Source organism: Branchiostoma lanceolatum, chromosome 6, assembly GCF_035083965.1.
Source record: "Branchiostoma lanceolatum isolate klBraLanc5 chromosome 6, klBraLanc5.hap2, whole genome shotgun sequence".
In the NCBI taxonomy this organism is placed as follows: domain Eukaryota; kingdom Metazoa; phylum Chordata; class Leptocardii; order Amphioxiformes; family Branchiostomatidae; genus Branchiostoma; species Branchiostoma lanceolatum.
In genome coordinates, this window is record NC_089727.1 from 23,566,988 (window position 1) to 23,589,806 (window position 22,819).

Below are 22,819 nucleotides of genomic sequence, written 5' to 3' on the forward strand. Positions count from 1 at the left end.
ATGCGTATTTGTGTCCCAAAACAGGCAGTTGCGGCGCACAATCTGACCCCGAAACCGATATCCGGTAAATAGAAAAACCCCATGTAGTGCCCATCGGTACTGCTCATTCTGGCGTGTAACAGCTTCCCCAAAACTGAAAGTTGTATACAGTTTTGTCGTGATTATCCAAGGGATCTTATCTGATTGAAAGTTCCCTGGACTATGTGACTTTTTAACAACTTTCTGAGCCATTCTGCATGGTTTGATACTATTGCTAGAAAAATCAGTACAGAAAAAAAATGAATTCTCTGACAGTTAGTATGGTAATCTGCTATTGTTCCTGGCTGGCAGACATCTAATCCTTTTATGAATTTATGGGGGGTCAATCGACCCCTTAAACTGCAGGGCAGGTCACACTAGGAGCACTCCCTTATGACTTGCCCTGGGTAAGAAAAACTTCAGCTTTAAGAACTTCTGGATGGATTGCGATTCTATTTAGTGTGTTGGAAGGGTTGGTAAGAGGAAGGTCAAAATCAATTGGAACAGCAGCTGAACTTCTGTTTTTTTTTAATCTTTTGTCCTGGACATTCTATGGTCTTTATTTTCAGATGCCTGATAGATTTGACGTCAAAATGGAGCAGTGTGAGTTTGGGACCCACAGCATCAATACACAAGTCTCTCACCCCGTGTTAGGACACATGGTATTTTACGATATATGCGCCCGTTTTTCGACATTATGATACACCTTGCGGCAATGTCGAAAATCTTTGCCTGAGGTACTAAGGTGACATAATTTTCCCCTCAAAGAATGTGTCTTTACATCACCTCCTTTCGAGATTAAAACAAATCTAAACCTAGTTGAGCCACACACAGTGTTTTAAATAATGTTAATCTATCGCATTATTCATGGGCAATACCCGACACCACATTCTGACCACTGCGTAGAATCAAAAGAATTTTTACTGGACGCTGCCGCTTGATTATACACACGAAGTCATACATTATTGAACAATTGTAGCTGAAAAACCCGTTTACGGCTTTTCAATCGACATCCACCTTTCCATGGACGAACATATTCAACATTTTGCCTAACGCTGTAACGTTAAACAGTTAAGTACCCCCTCCCCCGTTTTAAATACCTTCAAATAAGGCACAATTCCTTCTTACATCTAGATGTTACAGTTGTATTTCTTCTTAAATTTGACTTTATTATCACGTTCTTACTGTTGTCTACATCTTTTTGGTATGAATCAAACGATATTGTCTATTCAAAATCTGAAACAGAGCACCCGCCAGTTTACGACATTGCATTGAGGTGAAATTTGTCAACCCATAATTCCATTAACAGTGAATAATAAAGATATAGTCTAATGAGTACAATCGAATTGGATCATATACTAATGCATCTATCTTAAGATATCATTTCTTTTGTATGCAATATTGGGCCTGTGTAAGCAGGTAAACTTTTGATGTATTATAATTGTAAACAAGCCTGTTGATTCGGCCTCAGGGCTACCATGAAGCCCGTATTTGCTTGCTGAATAAACATGTCATTCATCCATTCAAACCGCTCGTATATTTTCTCAATATAAAATACCGATGCAAAATTAAAACCTATACCAGAGATACCGGTTTGGTCACGAAATGTTCCGAATGCTGACGAAGATGGCGGAGGGAGGGGTGCCTAAACGTGTGAGTCAAGAGGCGGAGGTGAACTCGCACAGTTCGTGCAGGGACTTCTCATTCACGAGTGAGCCGAGGGCATACACTCCCGGGGACTGCACAGGAAGGTACCGTAGGGTGTGGTGTGAGATGCAAAGGGGTTGGGGTGGTCGAAATTACCCATTTTGTATCATCACAACTAGTAGGTGCCAATCTGACTAAACAAGCTGTTATAACGTGCTCGAGGCACCTCCTCGAATACGGGGCCAATTTTAAGTCCCTTCCAAGAAAAAAAGTTACAGCTCCAACAAGGATATACCCTCCCTCGGATTGGAACCGTGGCCTCCAAGTTACCAGCTGCTTTGAACCTTGAACCGCTTCCAATCATCTACAGTGAAGTGGAATGTGTCTTGATCTGATCTGAGTATGCAGGTAAAGATAGTATGTGGCATTTGTTGGTCTCGTTGTTAGCGTGGCAGTCCCAGAATTGAGAGATTCAAACCCTTGAAAGGTCGCAATTTCTCTTTCTTTACTCAATTACAGTTGAGAATGAGTACAAAATCTAGGTTTATTAGTTTTAGACCTATCAAATATGTATGGCAGTTCGGAACGCTGTCTTAGAACAGTACCACGTGTTTTAGGGGTATCGTAAAGTAGTTGCACAAAATCCAATTGTCTTGAGACGAAAAATATTCTTCCTGAAAAACCAAGGACAAAAATATTTTACGGCAAATATTACCTGCTCCAAAACGATGTGTCTTCTAATGCCTGATGACAATATGATATGTCCAAGGCGTATCGAGTTGGGTTCGCAGACTGTGCCTCTGTTACTTACCCGACATGCACGGTTGCTGTCCTTGGCCGGAACGTTAAGCCGTGGCCCACTGTTCATTGTATCATCATCATCATCATCAGTCGACGTCCTTCTACGGAACGTCGGCCGGAGTTATACCGCCCCTTACGGGGTGGCATACCCTGTTGGCTAACACAAGACGGAGGTTCCCCAGCAGGCCCCCATCCGGGTGACTCGTTTATAGTGAATCACCAACTCCAGACAGAAGGATTTGGACCATCGCACACCGGGGCATGCCCCTAGTCTTTTTCAATGTGGGTTCTTTATCGTGCGCTGGGTGTGGCTCTCCCACAACACGGGACCTCCATTTAACGTCCTATCCGAGGGACGTCCCTAACCACGTCATTTACCAACTCATTTTCACCTGGATGAAGTGAGGGAATTTTGTGTTAAGTGCCTTTCCCAAGGGCATAACGTCGGGGCGCATGTCCAGACATGCCTGGGGGCAGCCGGGGATCGAACTCGGGTCTGCTTGTTTTACCCATTGCACCACACAACGCCACATGTACGCCGAATGTTCTACCCATTGCACCACACAACGCCACTTATTGTATACGTTCATTGTATTGTCTATAGCGTCGAAATTCGCTGTCACGACCAGTGGAAGAACGACTACTCAGTAAGCTCAACTGACTCGAGATCATTTTCTTTTTCTAATTTCTTTCTTAGGCTTCGATCCAAAGAGCGTGTTTTCCTTGAGGCGGTGGTGAGAGGTGACAAGGCGAATGTGATCAGATGTCTCCAGCCTCCTGAGCCGGTCAATGTCAACGCCAAGTCCGCCTTAGGTCGCAGCGCCCTGACCACAGCCGTCACTTTAGAGAACGTGGAGATAGTAGAGGTACTCCTGAAGCAGGTAAACTCCACCTGTTTAACGGTTCAATACAAAGATCACATTTTCAGTATAAGCGAGGGCTGTCAACTTGTAATTCCCCCTCTTCCTGTAGAAGGCGGTTCATGTTTCCTTACACATGTTCAGATTCTTGGGTGGAGCATGAAATGACAATGAATCTAGCTGAATGCATTGTTAATGATAGATTTCCTGTACTTTCCTGAGGCAAAGTGTCTAAAGCTGCAGAAAATAAAAGCAAAACAGTGTGCCCCTTGCCGCTGCGTAATATGTAGAAAAAGACTTAGCTAATGTGTAAAGTTTCGTTCGACTTAGCAATTGGGGAACATGCGGAAAAAAACATTGGTTTTATAGCCCCCTTATATGCATGTAGGAACTTGGTAAAACACCCGGCATTCGATCGACTGGCATGTTCAGTACACTATATATAAAACGGACGTTCCGCTGCAGCAGCGTAGAAAATCACTAATTGGCATCCTTATCAAACTTGACCTCCCCTAACCCTACCGACATAGATAATATCATACAGATCCACTTACAATTTCTTGAGTTATGATTTCAACAAATAAACATATAAACACATAAACGGCACCGAAAACATATTGACATTCTTGGCGAACGTAATGAGGACCTAGTCTAGTTACAAGTAACGTTACATGAATGAAAACCCCTCCCCCTCTACAGGATGGCATCAACATTGGAAACGCGCTGCTTCACGCCATACGGGAGGGCGTGTATCGTATCGTGGAGATGATGGTTAACCATCCTAGGTGAGGCAGTCATTCCTCATCGTTAGGAGGCGCTTCATGCACTTCCAAACATCTTCCTGTTCATTCTATCGCTTTCAATATAATAAATCCCCTTTTCCCACAAAGTAGACATCGTTGGATAAAACAATCATGACCAGTGGCAATTGGTCATTGAGATTGTGGGGGAAAATCATTGGCAGAGACCATCGAAAGACCTTGGATATCCTTGAATGATTAACTACAAATGCTTTGGAGATCATTGTGCACCCAAATATTGACAGACATCACAGACCACTGAAAAAATCTATTAAAATTTTTACACTTAAACGATCTCCCAGTGGTCTCACGGTAAGAATCATAGCCTTCAATCAGTTTTATGATGCTCAACTCTGGCTGAGCAAGTTTGCTAAAGGATAATGGTTATGAATCCTCGTATGAGATTAGAGGCTATCTTTAGAGGCACGATATATTCATTTATGATTCGTCATAAACAAATCAAAGAATCCAAGAAGCAACACACTTAACAACATTTCTGTTTTTCATTAATGACTTAATAACATCAGAACTAAAGAGCATCGCACCCCGTGCAGCAGTACATGTGTAACAGCTGACTGGCTTTGTATGGTGCTTGCAACGGATTTAAAAAAAAAAAATATATGAATGGAAGGAGGCATGAATGGATACTTGAATGGATGATAGTAAGATAGATAAGATTATTTTCAAAGTACTAAAACTATGCATATCACAGCATCACGCCTGACATGCTGGGTGCTGGGTGGAGCTGCGTGACTCCGGAATGTGAGGACTTCCCGTCCAGCGTCACTCCCGTCATCCTGGCCGCGCAGCTCAACCAGTTCGAGATCCTTCAGCTGCTGCTGGCACGGGGCGCTACCATCTCAAGCGTAGGGGATTCAATCAGCACGATTCTGTGTCAAATCATTCAAAATACCTTGTTAGAAAGGATCGCATTCGAGTCGGTTGTCAACGTGGTCAAATACTATCTGTCAATAAAACCCTCATGACGATGGATGACCCAGTCATCCTTACAGTCTGGTCTGGGTTGACATCTTGTAAAGGTGATAGTCACCTGTTATGTCAATCCTTCCACAAATGTGGTAAAGCTGAATAAATAGATAAATGGATGACCCACTTTGTATCGAACACGTGACCTAACAAACGCGTGACTTTCGAAGTAGGGTGAAAGTACCCAAAGAGTGGTGAACATATAAGTTTTTAGGGGATGGCAGGCAACTTGCAAATGTTCATTTCACTAGCAATAGTTTATCATATCAAACTCGTAGAGTTTTTTTCTTTTCTTTTGATTTTAGAACAAATTAAAATCAAATGTACAATGTACAATGTTTTCAGAGTACATACATGCATGCCATGAGATATCATTTCTTATCTTCAGTACATATCAGATAATCAATGACATAAGACGTTGACCTTTGCCTGTCCTGTACATGCTGAACAGCCACATAAGCCTGGATGCCTGTGCAACGGATGCAAAGACAACAACAAGGACGACAGCCTTCGCTACTCCAAAGTCCGGATCGAGACCTATCGGGCCCTGGCGTCGCCATCTTGGATCTCGCTGACGTCATCCGACCCTATCCTGACGGCGTTCAAGCTCAGCTGGGATTTGCGCCACCTAGCGATCAACGAAAGGGAGTTTAAAGAAGTATACCTAGTAAGCATCTCCGTGTTAACCACTTACATGTAAAATAGAAGTCTTTCCAAAGTCTTCTCTCGCGAGACCACGGTCTGTCGGGAAGGTCTGTGAGTTGGGCAAGAACGAGGGTGAAACGGTAGTTGAAAATAAATTTCCCCCTAACTGTGGCCCCGGTCGGAAGTGCAATGAAGAAAATGTTTCCATATCCAGAAATTTATATACGCGTATGCGCGCGTAAAACACTTGCTGAGTAAACTTTATGAAAATATACATGAATTTTTACCCGAATTTTGGCGTTTTTTACAGAAGTTATCGGAGCAGTGTCGGAGGTACCCTGTAGAGCTCCTGGATCAGTGCCGCAGCTCCGTGGAGCTCAACACCATCCTAAACCAGGTACGTCCTCTGAAGGCAACAGACAGGTTAATGAATATTACTTTGAATTAACTGATCAGTCCTCTAAATTTATTCAATTGGATAACCTTTATGGAGACTACGAAATATCTTTTCCACACAAGGAGGTGAAAATGTACTCGGCGTTTATGAATATTTTTGTTTGCTGTTGTTTGTATATTTCGAAGTACAGAGACAAGTGAATGTTAAGTTTTATAAAATGTATCAAATTGGAGAAAATGCATGGAGACTGCGAAATATTTTATCCACAGATAAATATGTACTCGGCGTTTTTCAAATCTTTGCGGTAAATATATATTTCTTTTTTTTCCACTAATATCTGCATAATGATTAGGCCACGTTTTCTCGTTTTCCTGTTAACATCTTTGTCGCATATTCATGGTATGTTATTTTCGGAAAACAGGCATACACACTGCAGGGTATTGACATTTTGACCGTTAGGTAATTAGAATAATAAGCTCAGTTTGCTCTGTTGCCGCAGGCCTCTGATGAGGATGAAGATGTAGAGGAGGATGATGGGATAGGTGAGGACCACCAGAGACCGAGTCTATACCGACTCAAGTTGGCGCTCAAGTACGAACAAAAACAGGTCTGTCGGCAATATTTGATCTTTCCAAGCTATTCTGCGTTCAATGAGGAACCTCTGCAATGGACATACAATTGAATGTCGGTACCAAACAACCTCTTATGGAAACCTTTATAATGACGGATTCTGAACCCAGGGGCCAGAACCACAAACTAATTTAGGAAGTGATTCCCATTTTGGCCTTGCTGCAGTTTGAAAGGTGGATTGACCTCCATATAAACTAAACACATAAAAATATCAAGCTAGAAACAATGGCAGAAGAAGATTGGCATAATACTGGTGAACGAGATTCAAATATATTTTCTACGGGTTTTCAAAGTTACATTATGCAACCATACAGAACTCGAGCTCCACGACCTCATACCTTCGCCAAATGATTTTAACCTTTATGACTATCTATCAACATTCCTCTCTTTCTCAGTAACAAATGTCATATATTTGAATAGTCATGTCATGGATTACAGAGAGTTTTCAAACTTGCCTCATTGATTATGCGAATCAAAATCTGATTTTCATAACTGCCATCTAATCATACAAAGCATCACGTAAGTTATGTACGTACCAAAACTCATGACCATTATGTAAATGAGGTCTTCATTTGCATAGTTGATATCTATTGATATTTCTCTCTTCCTCAGTTACACATGTCACGGAATCATGGAATTTGGCTGATGTATAAATTTTTCTCATTAATTATGCAAATAAGATAATGATTTGCATAATAAGTATCTAATCACGTGAATCATCACTCAAACTATCCACTTATCAAAAAGCATGACCATCCATCAAGCCCTTCTTGATTCCCTTTCACAGTCTGAAGCAAAACCTCCTCCTGCAGTTCCAGAAAAGCCGCTAGGGGGCCCTTATATGTACCACTTACTCTCTGTCCAAAGAACTATCTACCACTCAAAAATCAGTTCCATAGCATGTCCAGAACATTCCGCTGCAGTACCGTAACAAGCCGCTAGGGGCTCAAAATGTAACTATTTTCATGTCTCACCAAGACCTTCACACCTACTAAATATCAAGGCAATCCATCCAGGCGTTCTTTAGTTATTCCGGTCTTCTACATACATACATACATACATACATATATACATACATACATACATACATAAACACATAAACACATACACACATACATACATACATACGTATATATATATATATATATACATACATACATACATACATACATACATACTTACATACTTACATACATACATACATACATACAAACGCTACCCTCTGCATAACCTTCTTGGCGAAGGTAATGACGCAGAATGATTGTAACAAAGTTACATAATCTAAACAACTTTCAGATTTTAGAAAATCAACCTTGAGTTCAAATATCAACGTTCAAATCAGCCTCTCAAAGTTGTTTCGAAGTGTAACTGCATCTATAATTGTAATTTGGAAATGCCCTCCTCGCAGTTGAATTCAAATGTTTGTAGTGGTATGTCTAGAAATATGGCTTGTAGCTGTGGTGTGTTCATGGTATTCTAAAAGCCAGTTCTGTAGAACTGCCAGCCAATGTCTTTACTTATACTACCAAACAGAGAATGGTAAGTCAGTGTTGTCATTTATTTTCTGGTTTACATAAAGCTAACTTCTTCATGTATAGCCATACATCAATTCCTTATCTGACTACATTTCAAAAGTTTATTGAGAGAGTAACTTGTGTTGGTGGTGACTATCTTAGCCAGGCCTCCACCGATGTGAACACCACGGCAGTCAGTAGCAGACTGACCAAGGTAGTTTACGCTAGCCGAATTTATTGGGTGATTTTATAGTACAGGCTTCCTCCCTCAGGCGCCGTCTATATGATATCTTTAGTCATTTAGATACGTGAGGGAACGATGATTTGGTACCCCTTGCAATTGTGACCTTTATACAACTAAAAGCTATGTCATATTTGTAATTCTTAGTGATAATTAGTTGATATCCCATTGCAGTTTGTAGCTCATCCTCATTGCCAGCAGCTACTGACATCCATGTGGTACGAGGGCCTACCCGGCTGGCGCAGGCGCAGTGTGTTCGCCAAGCTGCTTGTGGTGGTAATGCTAATGACGTTGATGCCGATTGTCGCTGCCTGTTACGTCATCTCTCCGCACAGCCGCATGGGAAGGTTCATGCGCTTCCCTTTCATCAAGTTTGTTAGGTCAGATTACTTTGTTTGCCCAAGTAACAATTTTTGGTATCAAAACTGCCAATTTTTTTTTTCGCGAGGCCTCAGGGAAGTATTTGAATTTTTTAATCAAATGGTATGATTTTCATTTTTTTTGTCCCTTTTTTTAACATATCGGTTGGTAGATTTTATGCGTTTGTGCAGGTTTGCGTATCCGAACAAGATACCGAGAAGGTGACAAACTATATAACGTTTACTAATGTATACATGTGAAAATAACGATGTATTTCAGCCAAGCGGGTTCGTTCGCGGTGTTCTTGATCCTGCTGACCATGGCCTCCCCCCGGGAAGAGAACATGACCAACAGGCGCGGCCCGCCGCCGTCCACCGTGGAAGTCATCATCGTTGTTTATGTAGCAGGTAAAGTTTGGCTATGAGCTTCAGAGTTTTGTGAATATCTGTAATGTGTACGTCCTATTCTGCATCTAGTTTTGTTTTAAACCTCTTTGTGTTTGTATGTCATTTGGTGTTTGTGTTAAGCGTATAACTCTTTTAAATATGTATTAAAGTTTCCGTTTTACTCCGTGGTAGTCCTTCACATTCATCTGTTGTTAACTCCAATATTCTATTAACAACCCAAAACTTCATCACTACAACTAAGCGTTTTTAAAACACAGTTGTCCTGGCATTTTTTGTAATGTGTCCAACTATTTCATCAGTGGGTGGGAAACTGGACTTGCGCTTATCCTTTCTTGTAATATTAAGTACAATGTATTATTTTCTGTCTGATGTGATTTTCCTTTGCTTTTCACTTGTACTTGATTTCTCTCTGTAAAATATGTATGTTTTTTTTTATGTAAGGGGTAGCGTCAAAATAAGTCTTGCACTTGAGTGCGCCCCCTTTTGTCACTCTGTATTTCTGTTTAAATGTTTGAATAAAAAATAAAAAAAATAAAAAATATGTATTATGTTCCTATGGGTTTGTTTTTATACCCGAAATAAAGAAAGAAAGATAAAGTTAAGAGTTTGTCATCATTTTTAAGTATAGGCAATTTCTACAAAGATGGATTTAGTAAAGCACCAATACCTGTACATAAATACCTTAAAAAGCACTTTCTTTAATTGAATCCAACGGTTCTGTGTATTGTGTAGACTGGTTTATTTTGTCATCGTCTGACATACATGCCTCGTGGCAGCCGTTACAAGACTGAATTGTGAGGCTAAATACAACATAATTCATTATGGGTCACACAGCTTTCAGGCATAGATTAAATGTTTTAAAACAATCAATATCAGTTAAAACATTTACGAAGACTATTTAAAATATTTCACGATCACTCTCTTAGGGATTGGCTTGGGACAAACAGTGCGAGGAATGTGTGATAACAATGTTCTCTAGAGTCTATCTAAAAGTCTGATGATGGCCGGAATGGCGCTTCTGGTGTATCGGTTTGTGCCAGAGGGTTGTCCATAGCGGCTCGCGTTCCGAAGGTTTTTGCCATGTTGCTGACCACGGGTGGGTGGAAGCCAGGAGCGAAAACGTGGGGACTGTTCTAGTTTAGCAGCAAAGTCGGTGCATAACTGTTGTCTTCTAGTTGACAGTCTTGGAAGGTTACCTTAAGCTGATTCAGGGTAGCAGTGTATGAGTTGTAAGTCCGTCCTAGTATAACCTTGCAGGCCTGTTTCTGCACACGTTCTAGGGCGGCAGACTGTTTCTGTGTGTGCGCTGCACTCCAGCAGGGGGTGGCATACTCTAGGTTCTGATTATTCTTGCTATAATATTGTATAATAAATGAAAATATTTGTATTGTTTAAACTTTAAGGCTCTTAATTGATAGTGCTAACAGTCAGCCTACCGGGAGGAGTACCATTTTTATGCCTCGTATTCAGATTCGAAGTTAATTTGTCTTTTCAGGGCTGGTCTGGAGCGAGTGCAAGCAACTGTGGAACATGGGCCTGCACCTGTACATCCGGGACTACTGGAACTGGATGGACTTCATCATGAACTCACTCTACCTGGCAACAATATCCCTCCGCGTAGTAGCCTACGTTAGGGCAATGTCAGGTGTGTGTTTTTTTTCACATTAGACTAGATCTATTCGTAAAAATAAACTCTACAAAATTCTAGAAATGTGCCCCTGATTATGGTTCAGTGCTTTGTAATATCCATATTCAGTCAGAGGGCCGTCCGTTCGAATCTCATCTCATGGGAGTTATGATCCAATGAAATATGCATGTCTAGGAACATCTGACGTGATACATTCATAATTAGTTTTCCCTTTAACTCAGGAACGGACGTTCCCATGGAGACTGAACGGAAGAACTGGCCCTCGGACGATCCCACTCTCATCTCGGAGGGGTTGTTTGCCGTGGCCAATGTCTTTAGCTTCTTCCGTGTCATCTATCTGTTCCAGAGTTAGTTCGTTTGTATCGTTTGGAAGTTATCAACTGGGATTGAAAAAAGAAGATGTTTGACGTATGGGCCCTTAAAGCTTGATTGCTTGTCTCCAAGTTAAGAGAATCGAGGATAAACGACGTCGTATGTATACATATCCAATTGATTTATGAATACGCATATCAGACTTGTTACTGTCAGTTACCATGGACGTGAAGGTTATTTAGACTAGTTTCCATGGTAACAGGGAATCTTGACCGCTTATTGTTACTTTCGGAAAGCAGTCTCTTAGCTAAGAGGTGAACGGCTACAGACTTGGTGAAAAGGAGCTCCATGCGTAGAGACATAAATAGAGAGAGTTTTCGTTACACAGACGTCTAGACTGATGTGTCGATAAGTAACGTTCGAAAAGTTGCCTCTTCAGCGAATCGCACTGATTTTCCCACCGATCGGTAACGTCTAAACTCTTTTTGTCTCCAGCCAATCCTCACCTCCATCTGCTGATCGGTAACGTTTAAACTGTTCCCCTCCAGCCAATCGTCACCTCGGTACGCTGTTTGGTAACGTTTTACTTGTTTTCCCTCCAGCCAATCCTCACCTTGGTATACGTTGATTGGTAACGTTTTAATTGTTCCACTCCAGCCAATCCTCACCTCCATCCGCTGATCGGTAACGTTTAAATTGTTCCACTCCAGCCAATCGTCACCTCGGTACGCTGTTTGGTAACGTTTTACTTGTTTTCCCTCCAGCCAATCCTCACCTTGGTATACGTTGATTGGTAACGTTTAAACTGTTCCCCCTCCAGCCAATCCTCACCTCGGCCCGTTAATTAGTAACGTTTAAACTGTTCCCCCTCCAGCCAATCCTCACCTCGGCCCGTTAATTAGTAACGTTTAAACTGTTCTCCCTCCAGCCAATCCTCACCTCGGCCCGTTGATTAGTAACGTTTTAACTGTTCCCCTCCAGCCAATCCTCACCTCGGCCCGTTAATTAGTAACGTTTAAACTGTTCCCCCTCCAGCCAATCCTCATCTCGGCCCGTTAATTAGTAACGTTTAAACTGTTCCCCCTCCAGCCAATCCTCACCTTGGCCCGCTGCAGATCACCCTAGGCTGTATGATTCTGGACGTCGGCAAGTTCCTGTCGGTGTTCTTCCTCATCATGGCGTCGTTTGCCGTGGGGTTCAGCCAGCTGTACGGGTTCTACCGCGACACGGAGGTGTGTGAGGAGGAGGGAGGGCAGAGGGTCTGCCGGGGCAACCCCACCGAGTTCCTAACGTGAGTAAAGTGCACTTCACGTAAAAGTCTGCTGCGCATCGATAGCCTAGTATCGAACCCCATTTTCTATATGTGGTTCCCCTACCCTGTACCCGATGCCCTATCTACCACTCTGACATATTTGTAAATTCCAAAATGGTTATTAGATAGCTAGAGACATGATATCTAAATACAAGGCACCCCCATAAAGTTCCTCATGTCCTCGTAAGAAAGCTCTAACAATATCGAAAAACTCAACACAGAACGATTGCACGGGGGTGATGCCCACTTCCAACCAACCTTTGACCTGCTGCTCGTGTAACATTTACGTAAGCCCCCGTGCTTTGGGAAATCGGGGCATCAGCTTTCCCAAATAACAAGTTTTATCAATCTATGAAACACTACATTCAACTTTACAAATTTAGTAATACATGTAGAACAAAATGCGTTTTTATAAACGTCACAAATGCAGGTTTGACGATGCGCTGATGACGCTGTTCTGGTCGCTGTTCAAACTGATCGGTCAGGAGACGTTAGACATGCAGGAGAAGAACGCCTTCCTGGTCTCCACCGGCTCCCTGCTGCTGGGGGCTTACCAGATTGCCGCAGTCGTCATCCTGCTCAACCAGCTGATCGCCACCATGTCAGACTCTTACCAGGACATAGAGGTAAGCTTTTAGACAGAAGATTATCACTACAACTAACATATATAAGATGTCGCTGTAACAGTATGGAAAAATTCAACATTCACACAAGAGAATGAGATGGGACACGGTACCGACTTCCAACAACCTTTGACTAGTTGCACACGTTTCTCTTCAGGAATGTCACTTTCTCTGAGCTATCGCTCATCTGTTACCTTGGCAAAGATGGTCGATATGGATTTTTCGTCTAACATTAACTGTGTGAGAAATTGTCGAATTTTTCGCTTATGTTGAAAATATAAATTTTCTTGCTAAGGTTTATTAATGACCGTCTTTAACACGTTAAAAATGCCACATCTTTTATATTAGTGTATCAGACAAATTATGAACAGATAGCAATGATATATATTTTCGTGGTTACTATTGAATTGAACCTTAACACAACGCATACTTTTTTTCATTTACACAATGCAGCAATTTAACACCAACTCGACTGTCTCTTTCACAGACTCACGCTGACATGGAGTGGAAGTACGCAAGAACCAAACTCTGGATGAGCTACTTTGATGACGGGACAACCTTACCACCTCCGTACAACGTCATCGTCACCCCCAAGTCAATCTACTACTTTCTAAAGGCGAGGCATTTTTAACTTACTTTATTAACTATCATATAAAATAATCATTACGATGTACTATGGCTAAGGTCAAATGTCAGGGTCCCTTCGAGTTATCGGGTTAGGCGCCTTAAACTTTGACATTTAGAAACAATGCATCGTGACTGCATATGCGCAATCAGAAATGTGAGGTGACTTATTGAATGATACCTGAATTTCCTGCGATACTTTGGACGGGGATTCATTTTTGTCCACTACTTATTGCTCTGATATAGTAGAAAAGGAAAAAGATTTTAGGGTGTGAACAGCTCATTCAGTTTTTCTTGACCGGAGAGATAATCAAGCTTAGACAGGAAACAGATGCATTGATTTAACGCTTTGTTGCAGACGCGTACGGCGCCGCTAATAGTGTATTTTTGACAGTACGTGTATCGAGCTGTTCGAGAGAGGGTGGCGGTCTGGTGGGAAATGGCACAGACGTTTCCGGGGAGAAGGGGTAGTAACGGATCAGGCACTGTACGCCTAGCGGCACTAGCTGATGCTGCACCTAGTGAAGCAACAGCGACCTTAGCCCCAACCGTAAGGAAGTCGTTTGTAAGAATGTTTCGCATTTAGACACGTATCATTTAGTGAGCTTTAGTTCCTTTTATTTGTTCCTTGGCCACCTGGTGGCGTAAATATCAAGATTTCAAACGGGGTTAAAGTTTCAGTGATATCTTGTAATACTTGTATGCCTTGGTTAGTTGCACCGATATAAACATGAGTTCTGTCTGAAATATATATGCCCACTCTATATTAGGCCGGTACCCCAAGTGTGAGGGAAAGAGGTGAAGAGACATGGGGGAACTATCAGGTGATAATTAGCTTTTTTTTTCAAATATCTTATTCAATTTCTAAGTAACTATTATTACAGTAAAACTGTTATTATAACTCTGAAGACATCGTATGAAGTGCAGGGCAATGTTTATCTATCACCAAAATGACAAAGTCAGAATAGGTACGTCATGTAGGTACGGATGATTTTCTTAGAATGTTTGTTTGCCTGTGATAATGTCTTTTTGTTTGTTTAGTCCGTTCTGAAGAGGCTAATCCGTCGCTACATCCATCACTACAAGGCCCGGCAATCGGACATGATTGCTGATGACATCATAGCGGAGATGAAACAGGACATCTCCAGTCTTAGGTGACGCCTAGTTATCGATGGATTTTATGACTATATTTTTTTTATATTTATCATATATATTCTATAGATACAACTATCATATGTAGTCCTTAGAAACTACTAGATGACTACATAGAGGTGTCTTGATAAACGGATATATAGATTGTGTATAGTGCATTTTATATTGAAATGTACATTTAAAAGATTTGCATACAATCAGCATCAAGTCGAAAAATAAATTGAAAAGTGCTACATAGTACCTTCTGACATTTTGAAATATAATAGCAAATAAATTTTGGAATTCATAAGTGTGATTTTTTTTTTTTTCTTTTGCTTGTAGGTTTGAGATGCGAGAGTACAGGCGGAAGGACGCCAGCCGGGAAGTCGTTGAGATGCAGTTACTACGGGACGTTACCGCCGAGATCCGCAAGGCGGCAGCCGTGAGAAGGCAAACTGGTTCTGCCACAGGCACAGCAGAATCCACACCTGCAGCCTCGACAAAGCCGCAAGGAGCTCCAGGCGCGATTGCTTCACAAGGTGAGATAAACAAGCCACTCACTGAGCTTCTCTGTATTCAAAACAATTCTCTTGTGATCACCAATCAGACCCGAGAGTGCATTGTACGATTATAGTTTTATTTTTCCCGTAGGATATTTCGCAAAATAAGTTTGATGGGGGCATTCGCGGTTGATTTAAAAGTCTAGATGTGACTAAGTACATGCTAACTTAGAAGTACTAAAAAAACACATTATGAAAGCCTTTTCTGTTTAGGGCCTAGGGTAAACCGTTTCTGCCAGAAGCTCATCCCAATGCTGCGGGATGACCTCTACCGGATGTTACGTCAGACACTCACGGAGCAGGTCGATAGGGACGGCACTGGAGGTGTTACGTCACATCCGTTACTCCCGACGTGACCCTCTCTCTCACAGACAGACACACACACACACACACACACACACACACACACACAAAATATGACACACCCATAAACACGGTAACACACACACAAGCACACACACAATTAGCCATAACACACATGCATTAGGACACACAGGCACACAAGAAAACAGAGATATAGCTTCACACACAATATTATATAAACAAATACAACCATACACACACACACCCGCGGACAAATTAGAAAAACGCAGAATGACACAAAGAAACACACATAAACACACACGTACTGGGACACGCACCCACACAAACATTTACATACACAAATGCACACGGAAAAAGGAGGAGCCCAGTGGTGTCCGTACGCGTATTCAAATGTTACATTGTAAGATGGGAAAGACAAAGACGCTAAATGCACACAAAAAGGATGAAATGTACGCATATTAGCTATAAACTACTAGGTGACCTCCCCTTTCTTGCTTCTGGATACCGTCTGGTTATCTAGTAATACATGTACAAGGCATGCTTAGGGTTTTGCGTGCATAAAGAAACATCTGACTTGTCTTAGCGAAGATTACCGTGTCTTAAGATGCTAAGACTGACAAGGACAGATGCTTACCACGGTTTTCAAAATCAGCATATAACGACTTAAGAGTCATTGGACAAGAAAAGGAAAGGAAAAAAAAACAGTCAAATTCAATTGGGGGTAGACTTAAACTTAATTAAAGGGCATAAGACACCAAAATACAACATTTTTTTGTTATCTGAAATAGGAGTAGAATCATTCAAGGAACATACTTAGTAAACGTTTAAAACAAATGCATACCCTTCTGATGTTATTTAACATTGGACGATCAGAAACCATATTTCCATTTCGCTTTATTCTTATCTGATCTTCTCACCAGATGATTACATTGATCAGTGACTAATGCCCAGTCATGACGTCACAATGAACACCGTAGCCGGTTCGGAACCTCACACCACGGCTTGCGAAAAACATTATTTGATGAGCAAACAGTGCTTAATCATGGTGATAACGTTAGCAATCAATTAAAGGACAAAACAATATCTATTTTGCTTGCTTGCAAAAATAACGTTCTTTCCGAGCCGCAGTGCAAAGTTCCAAATCGGCTGCCAATGCCATGTTCATTGTGACGTCATGACTGGGCAAGTCACTGATTAATGTAATTACCTGGTGGGAAGAATCAAAAGCTGGGGGTATGAAATTTTGATGGTTCGATGTTCAATAACATCCGAAGTGCGATTATTTTGTGAAAATTTCTATGTTATTAAATAATAGCATTATGTTTTATGTAATTTCAGGAAATTCTTAATGTTGATATCTAGCGGAATGTCCATAACCTGCAGGCAGGGACATCACAAGTTGTCTCACGGGGAGGCTGGAGATGTCACGCCCATTCTCCGTTAACGTGTGCAACTGCTGTCGCACAAGAATATCCATGTAGCTAAATGTTAAATCGCACATTGTCTTGGACTTTGGTAGTTTAATGTCACCATTAGATATAAGAAATACGATTAGTACCCTTTTTACCTTCATGGCAGGCTATTTTTAGGTCGTTAAGGACATTACTTTGGTTTGTAACCGTCAAAAAAGACCTGTCGCAAATCCCAATAGCACACTCAGATAGGTACTGTATTTAAATGTTGAAAAACGCGTTTCTTGAATAGAATTTTATCGATGATTTATACCTACCGGTGAGGTCAACATGAAACAAGCAGGGGAGTTTGTCCAGGTGGACCATATCTCAAGCCCAGGTGCCATTTATGCCTGTCGCAAGTTTTTAACTTTGACGTACGTTACGAAAACGAATGAATAAAAATCTGTCACAAAAGAGTGATTTGCCCGAATTTCGTATGTGTTTTAATCAGTCTCAGTATGTAGCATGTATACTATCAAAGACACTACAGAGGCAACTGCGAACTATTATTGGATGAATTACAGCTTTGTTAGAGCTTGACGCATTTCGTCACAGTATGTAGTATACTATCAAAGACACTACAGAGGCAACTGCGAACTATTATCGGATGAATTACAGCTTTGTAAGAGCTTAATTGACGCGTTTCGCCATTTTTTTTTCATTAAGCTTACATAACACCATTATTACTGCTCGAAATAGAAACAGTAGCCTCGACTTGCCCTTTACAATGAAGGACATAACCAGATAAGTACTTACTTACTTACTTAGTTCGAGCTCCCGCTCGAACCAATCCTGAGAGCTTCCTCCATAGCACTTTATCCTCCATGGCCCTTCGTAGTTCCTTAGTATCTTGTAAGTTTGTGTCACTACGTAGATTGTATAAGTAGGTGACTCTGGGTCTACCCCTACTTCTTTTTCCTTTAGTAGAGGGCTCCCACAGAACAAGATGGTGTGCAGGTATTTCGGGATGTCTAATACAGTGACCAGCCAGTTTCATTCTGCGCTGTTGAACTTTCTTCGCGACAGATGGTAGATCTTGGTACAACTGCTGGTTTGTGAGCTTTTGCTGCCATGACACGTTGAGGCACATTCGTAGCATGCGAGTATAGCAGCCATTTAGCCTTTTTTCGAGCGACTTTGTTAAGGTCCACGTTTCTGAGCCGTACAACAAGACTGACTCCACGGTGGCAATAAATAGCCTCACTTCAATCCTGCGTGGAAGCTGGGATTTCCATATCTTGCTTAACTTGTGGCAGCTGTTCCAGGCAAGGGCTTTTCTGACTCCAAAGTCTGTCTCAGAGTTTTCCATCTGAGAACGGAGGTATTTAAAGTTTTTGACCACTTCCACGGTATCACCACTTCTGGTTTGAATTAAAGCAGGTATTTTCAGGTTGAAGGTCATCATTTTAGTTTTTTTAGCATTTAGATGCAGACCCACTTTACCGGCTTCATTTTCCATTCGAAGCAGTAATTCCTGTGCTTGTTGCAATTTCTCTGCTAATAGCGCGATGTCATCCGCAAAATCTAGGTCGTTTATGACGACTGGTGGATGCCGTCTGCTTTTCCTTCTCTCAAGCTCAAAGCCCAGTTCTAGATCTTGGTTACCCAGGGTCTCTCGCATAACATAGTCTAGATCTATTACAAAACGATAGGTTGCCAGTGTGTCACCTTGTAAAACTCCTGCAGTGATGTTAAATAGTTCGGTTTCCCCATCAGGTGTAAGTACTCGCGCTCGTGTGTTTTGATGTAGAATGTTTATGACATCCACCAGAATATCAGGAATGCCATAAGCCCTCAATATGTTCATCAGTTTCCCTCTGTGTATACTGTCGAAGGCTTTACGAAAGTCAACAAATATAATAATTGCTTCAAGGTTGTAATTCAAAACCCCTTCGATCAGCCTTCTTTGTGCTAGTATTTGCGAGGTGGTAGAGCGCCCAGAGCGAAATCCGTTTTGGTTAGGTCTTAGTAACCTGTCTATCGTTGGTTGAATCCGATTTAAGATCATCTTGTTTGTGATCTTTGCTGCTATACTGGTGAGCATTATGCCTCTGTAGTTAGCATAGTCTCTTAGATCACCAGATTTAGGTATAGGAACAAAATTCCCAACAGACCACTGCTCAGGTTTCTCCCCTTGGAACAATTTGTTACAGAACTCTAGTAAAATGTCATCAAAGTCACACAATTTCAGTACATCTAGTGGAATACCGTCAGGCCCAGGAGATTTTCCAAGTGATAGTCTTTTCTTTACTGCAGTGTACTCTTCCTTAGTGAATGGGTCGGTGCGAATGTCAAGATTTTGAAACACAGGAGGTATTGGATCGTCTGGACAACCATTGATTTCTGGATCCTTCCCTAATAACTGAGTAAAGTGCTCTTCCCACCTCTTCAGACGGTCTTCTTTACCTGTTCCTTTTAGTACAGACTTATTTACAGTTTTTCTTCCTGTGATGTTGTTAATAAGTCGCCAACCCTCCCTGTCTCTACTACTGGTATCAGCTTCTTCAACACGCTGTATCATGGAGTCTAATTCTTCCTCCGTAACAAGGTTATATGCCTGTTGTAGGCCAGCTTTGGCTTCCTGTAGATTGTCATTAGGAAGCTTTTCATACTTAGTAAACACTTGTTGTACTTCTTTCCTTGCTTTGTTGACTCTTGCATCATTTGAGATACATTTTTTCCTTGCTTTCTTTCTTAGAGGGATGAGTTCTTTTGTTGCTAGTTGATTTGCTTCCACAAAGTGATCATATGCCTCGGTTACTGATTCTCCCTCCACACATAGGGCTTCATATTAATTTATTCTTCACCTCCACAGTGTATTGGTATAGTATACCTTCATCTCTCAAAATTGTCCAATTGTAGAATTCTCTTTTAGATGGTTTTTCAACTCGCAGACTCAATTTCAGTTGAGCGGTGACGATTCTGTGGTCAGATCCAATACTACTAAAGGTACTGTATGCCTCGCAGTTTTTTACAGAGTGGATCCATTTTTTGTTCACTAGAATGTAATCCACTTGGGTTTTGGAACCGCTCATGTCAGAAATAAATGACCAGAGTTTGCCATGTTTTTTCTGAAAGTACGTGTTGGTCACAACAAGACCAGCCTCCTTCACTAGGTCACTAACAATTGTGCCATTTTTGTCCTTGGGTATACTGATGGTAGGTATACCGTGCGACATCTTTACCTAGGTGTGCATTAAAGTCTCCTACGACCACCAGTACGTTGTGCTTAGGAATTTCATGTATTGCTGCTCGTAAGTTTTCATAGTGCTCTTCCGCATCGTTACTCCCCTCAATGGGTGAGTAATGAACAATGATTGTAAGTGCAGGGTATCCTGAGTTTATGAAGTTAGCAATTACAATCCTTTCATTCCAAGATTTGATGTCTGCCAGAGCATTTTCCGCCTTTCTGCTAACTAGCAGTCCTACCCCTCCGGCTGCGGCGTTGTTTAAGTTCCTCCATGCAGAGGTCGTGATAAGAGTGTAGTTTCCATATGGATGGAATAGGATGGTATCATCATCCACTTTATGTACAATTTTGTGGTCCACAATTTCAAGTATTTCAATAGAGTATCTGCTGCATAAGCTGACAAGTTCTTGCCTTTTACTTTCCAGTCTAATTGATCTAACGTTCATTGTTGCTACATTTAGGTAATGCTGACACGTAAGAATTCTGTCTCTTTGGGAGCTGCTATCAGATTCCTCCCTTCCTTGCGGCTTTGAGGAGAATTCGTCATATCTTCTAGAAGAGCTTGCAGAACCCTTGGAGTTTACATTAGGGGCTTTAACCCTAGTGCTGTAGGATCGCTTCATGATTGGTTTTTCTAATGCTGACTTATGAACAGGGGCGTGTGCGCCTACCCATTGTGGTACTGCTGAGTCAGTCCAATCCTCTGCGTAGCCGCGAAGTTCAATGTACCAAGTCACCAGTCATAAGTACTTATCTGCCGCTAATCCATTCAGCAACCTGACTGTTAATTGTTTTACACCAAGTAATTGTCAAAATTGACTTACGTTATCCCTTGACTTACGTTACCGTTACGGTACGTGTCCAACATTTCTTGGACACAACACGCTACTCTCAAAACAATTTATGGAAGTCTTCCGCGGTTGTCTCAAAAGCTCACCCACCGTCGTGTAACATTTGCTGGACACTGCTTTCGAGCCAAACAGCAAATAGTTTCGGACATCCTTCTATGGAAACCAAGAGGCCAAGTGCACTGCAGAAGTTTGACTTTTACCGATAGTTTAGTCAGAGACACTGAGATTGCATATGAACACTTAGGACAAATGATGTTGGACAAGGCGATACGGAGTGATGTATGTAACGTTGGGTAACATAAATTCGGGATTTTTCCGATAATGATTGACTGAAATCAATCTAGCAGAACAATAAACCATCCTTTTTTTCTATTATTCTGTCAGTATCATGTGCTATCTTTGCACTAGTCATATATATGGTAGATTTGTTCTCTAGTCGTGCGGACACCATAATATTTCAACTTGAAACTACCGTCCGCCGCACGCACAATGACGGTGCTGTCGGACAGGGGTGAACATTAATTCGGGAGAGAAGATTCGTCTTGAATATCTTACCGCTAATTACATTTTATACAGCAGCTATTCGTTCCATCCTTGGCTTGAGGAGAGTGCTATGGATATAGACGTGTCCAAGTAAAAGAATACACGAAAAAACGGCCGTACCGCACACATCAAGCCTACGGGAACAACCCGTGTGTTGAGTCGGTAGCTATAGAACGTCAAAGTCGACATCCACCGTCATGGCAACGTGTACATTATTCATGGAAAGTTAGCAGGATGCCGTGGCATTGATAATACTACAATGTCCATGTATTCCTTGTTGTGTTAGGAGCAAACTTTGAGGAAAATATCGTCCTCAGTCCACAATCACACACAACATTTAGACAAAAAAACTGTTCCTCACAAACCTTTGTCGTCTGCTTGACAACAGGATTCTGGGTAATGATATGGCGGCGGGAAAATACACGTGCCGTAGGTTGTAGCAACAAAGAGGGGTTTTGATGATTGATCACACTTAGAGTCCAATTGCAGGTCAGCAATTTTAAGAAAATAAGTTGTCTTGTAAATGATTGTGTTTAGCAGGAAGCGGATGTGACATTTGTCTTATAAACCAGCCGACAACGATGTAGAGTGATTCTCCCACGAAGCCCTCAGACTGTTCCAATAAGGGACGGAGAGTTTTTGTCCTCGTCGCCTTCTAATGCATACTTATCGAAGCTTTTCAGACAGTGTTCTGAATACGTTGGTCTGTCAAGTTTGCATTTCTAGCGGTATTACTGATGTTGCATCTAGCACATATCCCTAAATACCCCGTTTTCGAAAAATCCCGAATTTAAATACCCCACGAATTTATGTTACCCAACGTTACTTATTTAGTCCCGGCCGATGGCCGATAGATAGATAGACGGTACGTGTCATCGAACATGCAGCGTATAGGAAGATAATCAGGATTACAAGTCAGAAGGTGCGTCAAGGGTCAGCC

General features: G+C 41.6%; 2 protein-coding genes across 2 annotated transcripts; both read left to right on the top strand.

Annotated features, from left to right (window-relative positions):
- The first annotated feature begins 1,644 nt into the window (after positions 1–1,644).
- On the top strand, positions 1,645–13,833 carry LOC136437620 (transient-receptor-potential-like protein). The gene is made up of 14 exons (XM_066432243.1): positions 1,645–1,769; positions 3,164–3,347; positions 4,026–4,111; positions 4,839–5,079; positions 5,565–5,780; positions 6,069–6,155; positions 6,655–6,762; positions 8,715–8,920; positions 9,180–9,307; positions 10,803–10,952; positions 11,177–11,306; positions 12,343–12,558; positions 13,010–13,205; positions 13,690–13,833. Exons 1-14 carry the CDS (start codon positions 1,645–1,647, stop codon positions 13,831–13,833), a joined length of 2,217 nt encoding a protein of 738 aa, XP_066288340.1.
- A 55-nt stretch (positions 13,834–13,888) lies between these two features.
- Positions 13,889–17,711, top strand: LOC136437085 (uncharacterized). The gene is made up of 5 exons (XM_066431551.1): positions 13,889–14,376; positions 14,597–14,650; positions 14,868–14,980; positions 15,300–15,496; positions 15,731–17,711. Exons 1-5 carry the CDS (start codon positions 14,266–14,268, stop codon positions 15,871–15,873), a joined length of 618 nt encoding a protein of 205 aa, XP_066287648.1. The 5' UTR covers positions 13,889–14,265; the 3' UTR covers positions 15,874–17,711.
- Positions 17,712–22,819: the final 5,108 nt, after the last annotated feature.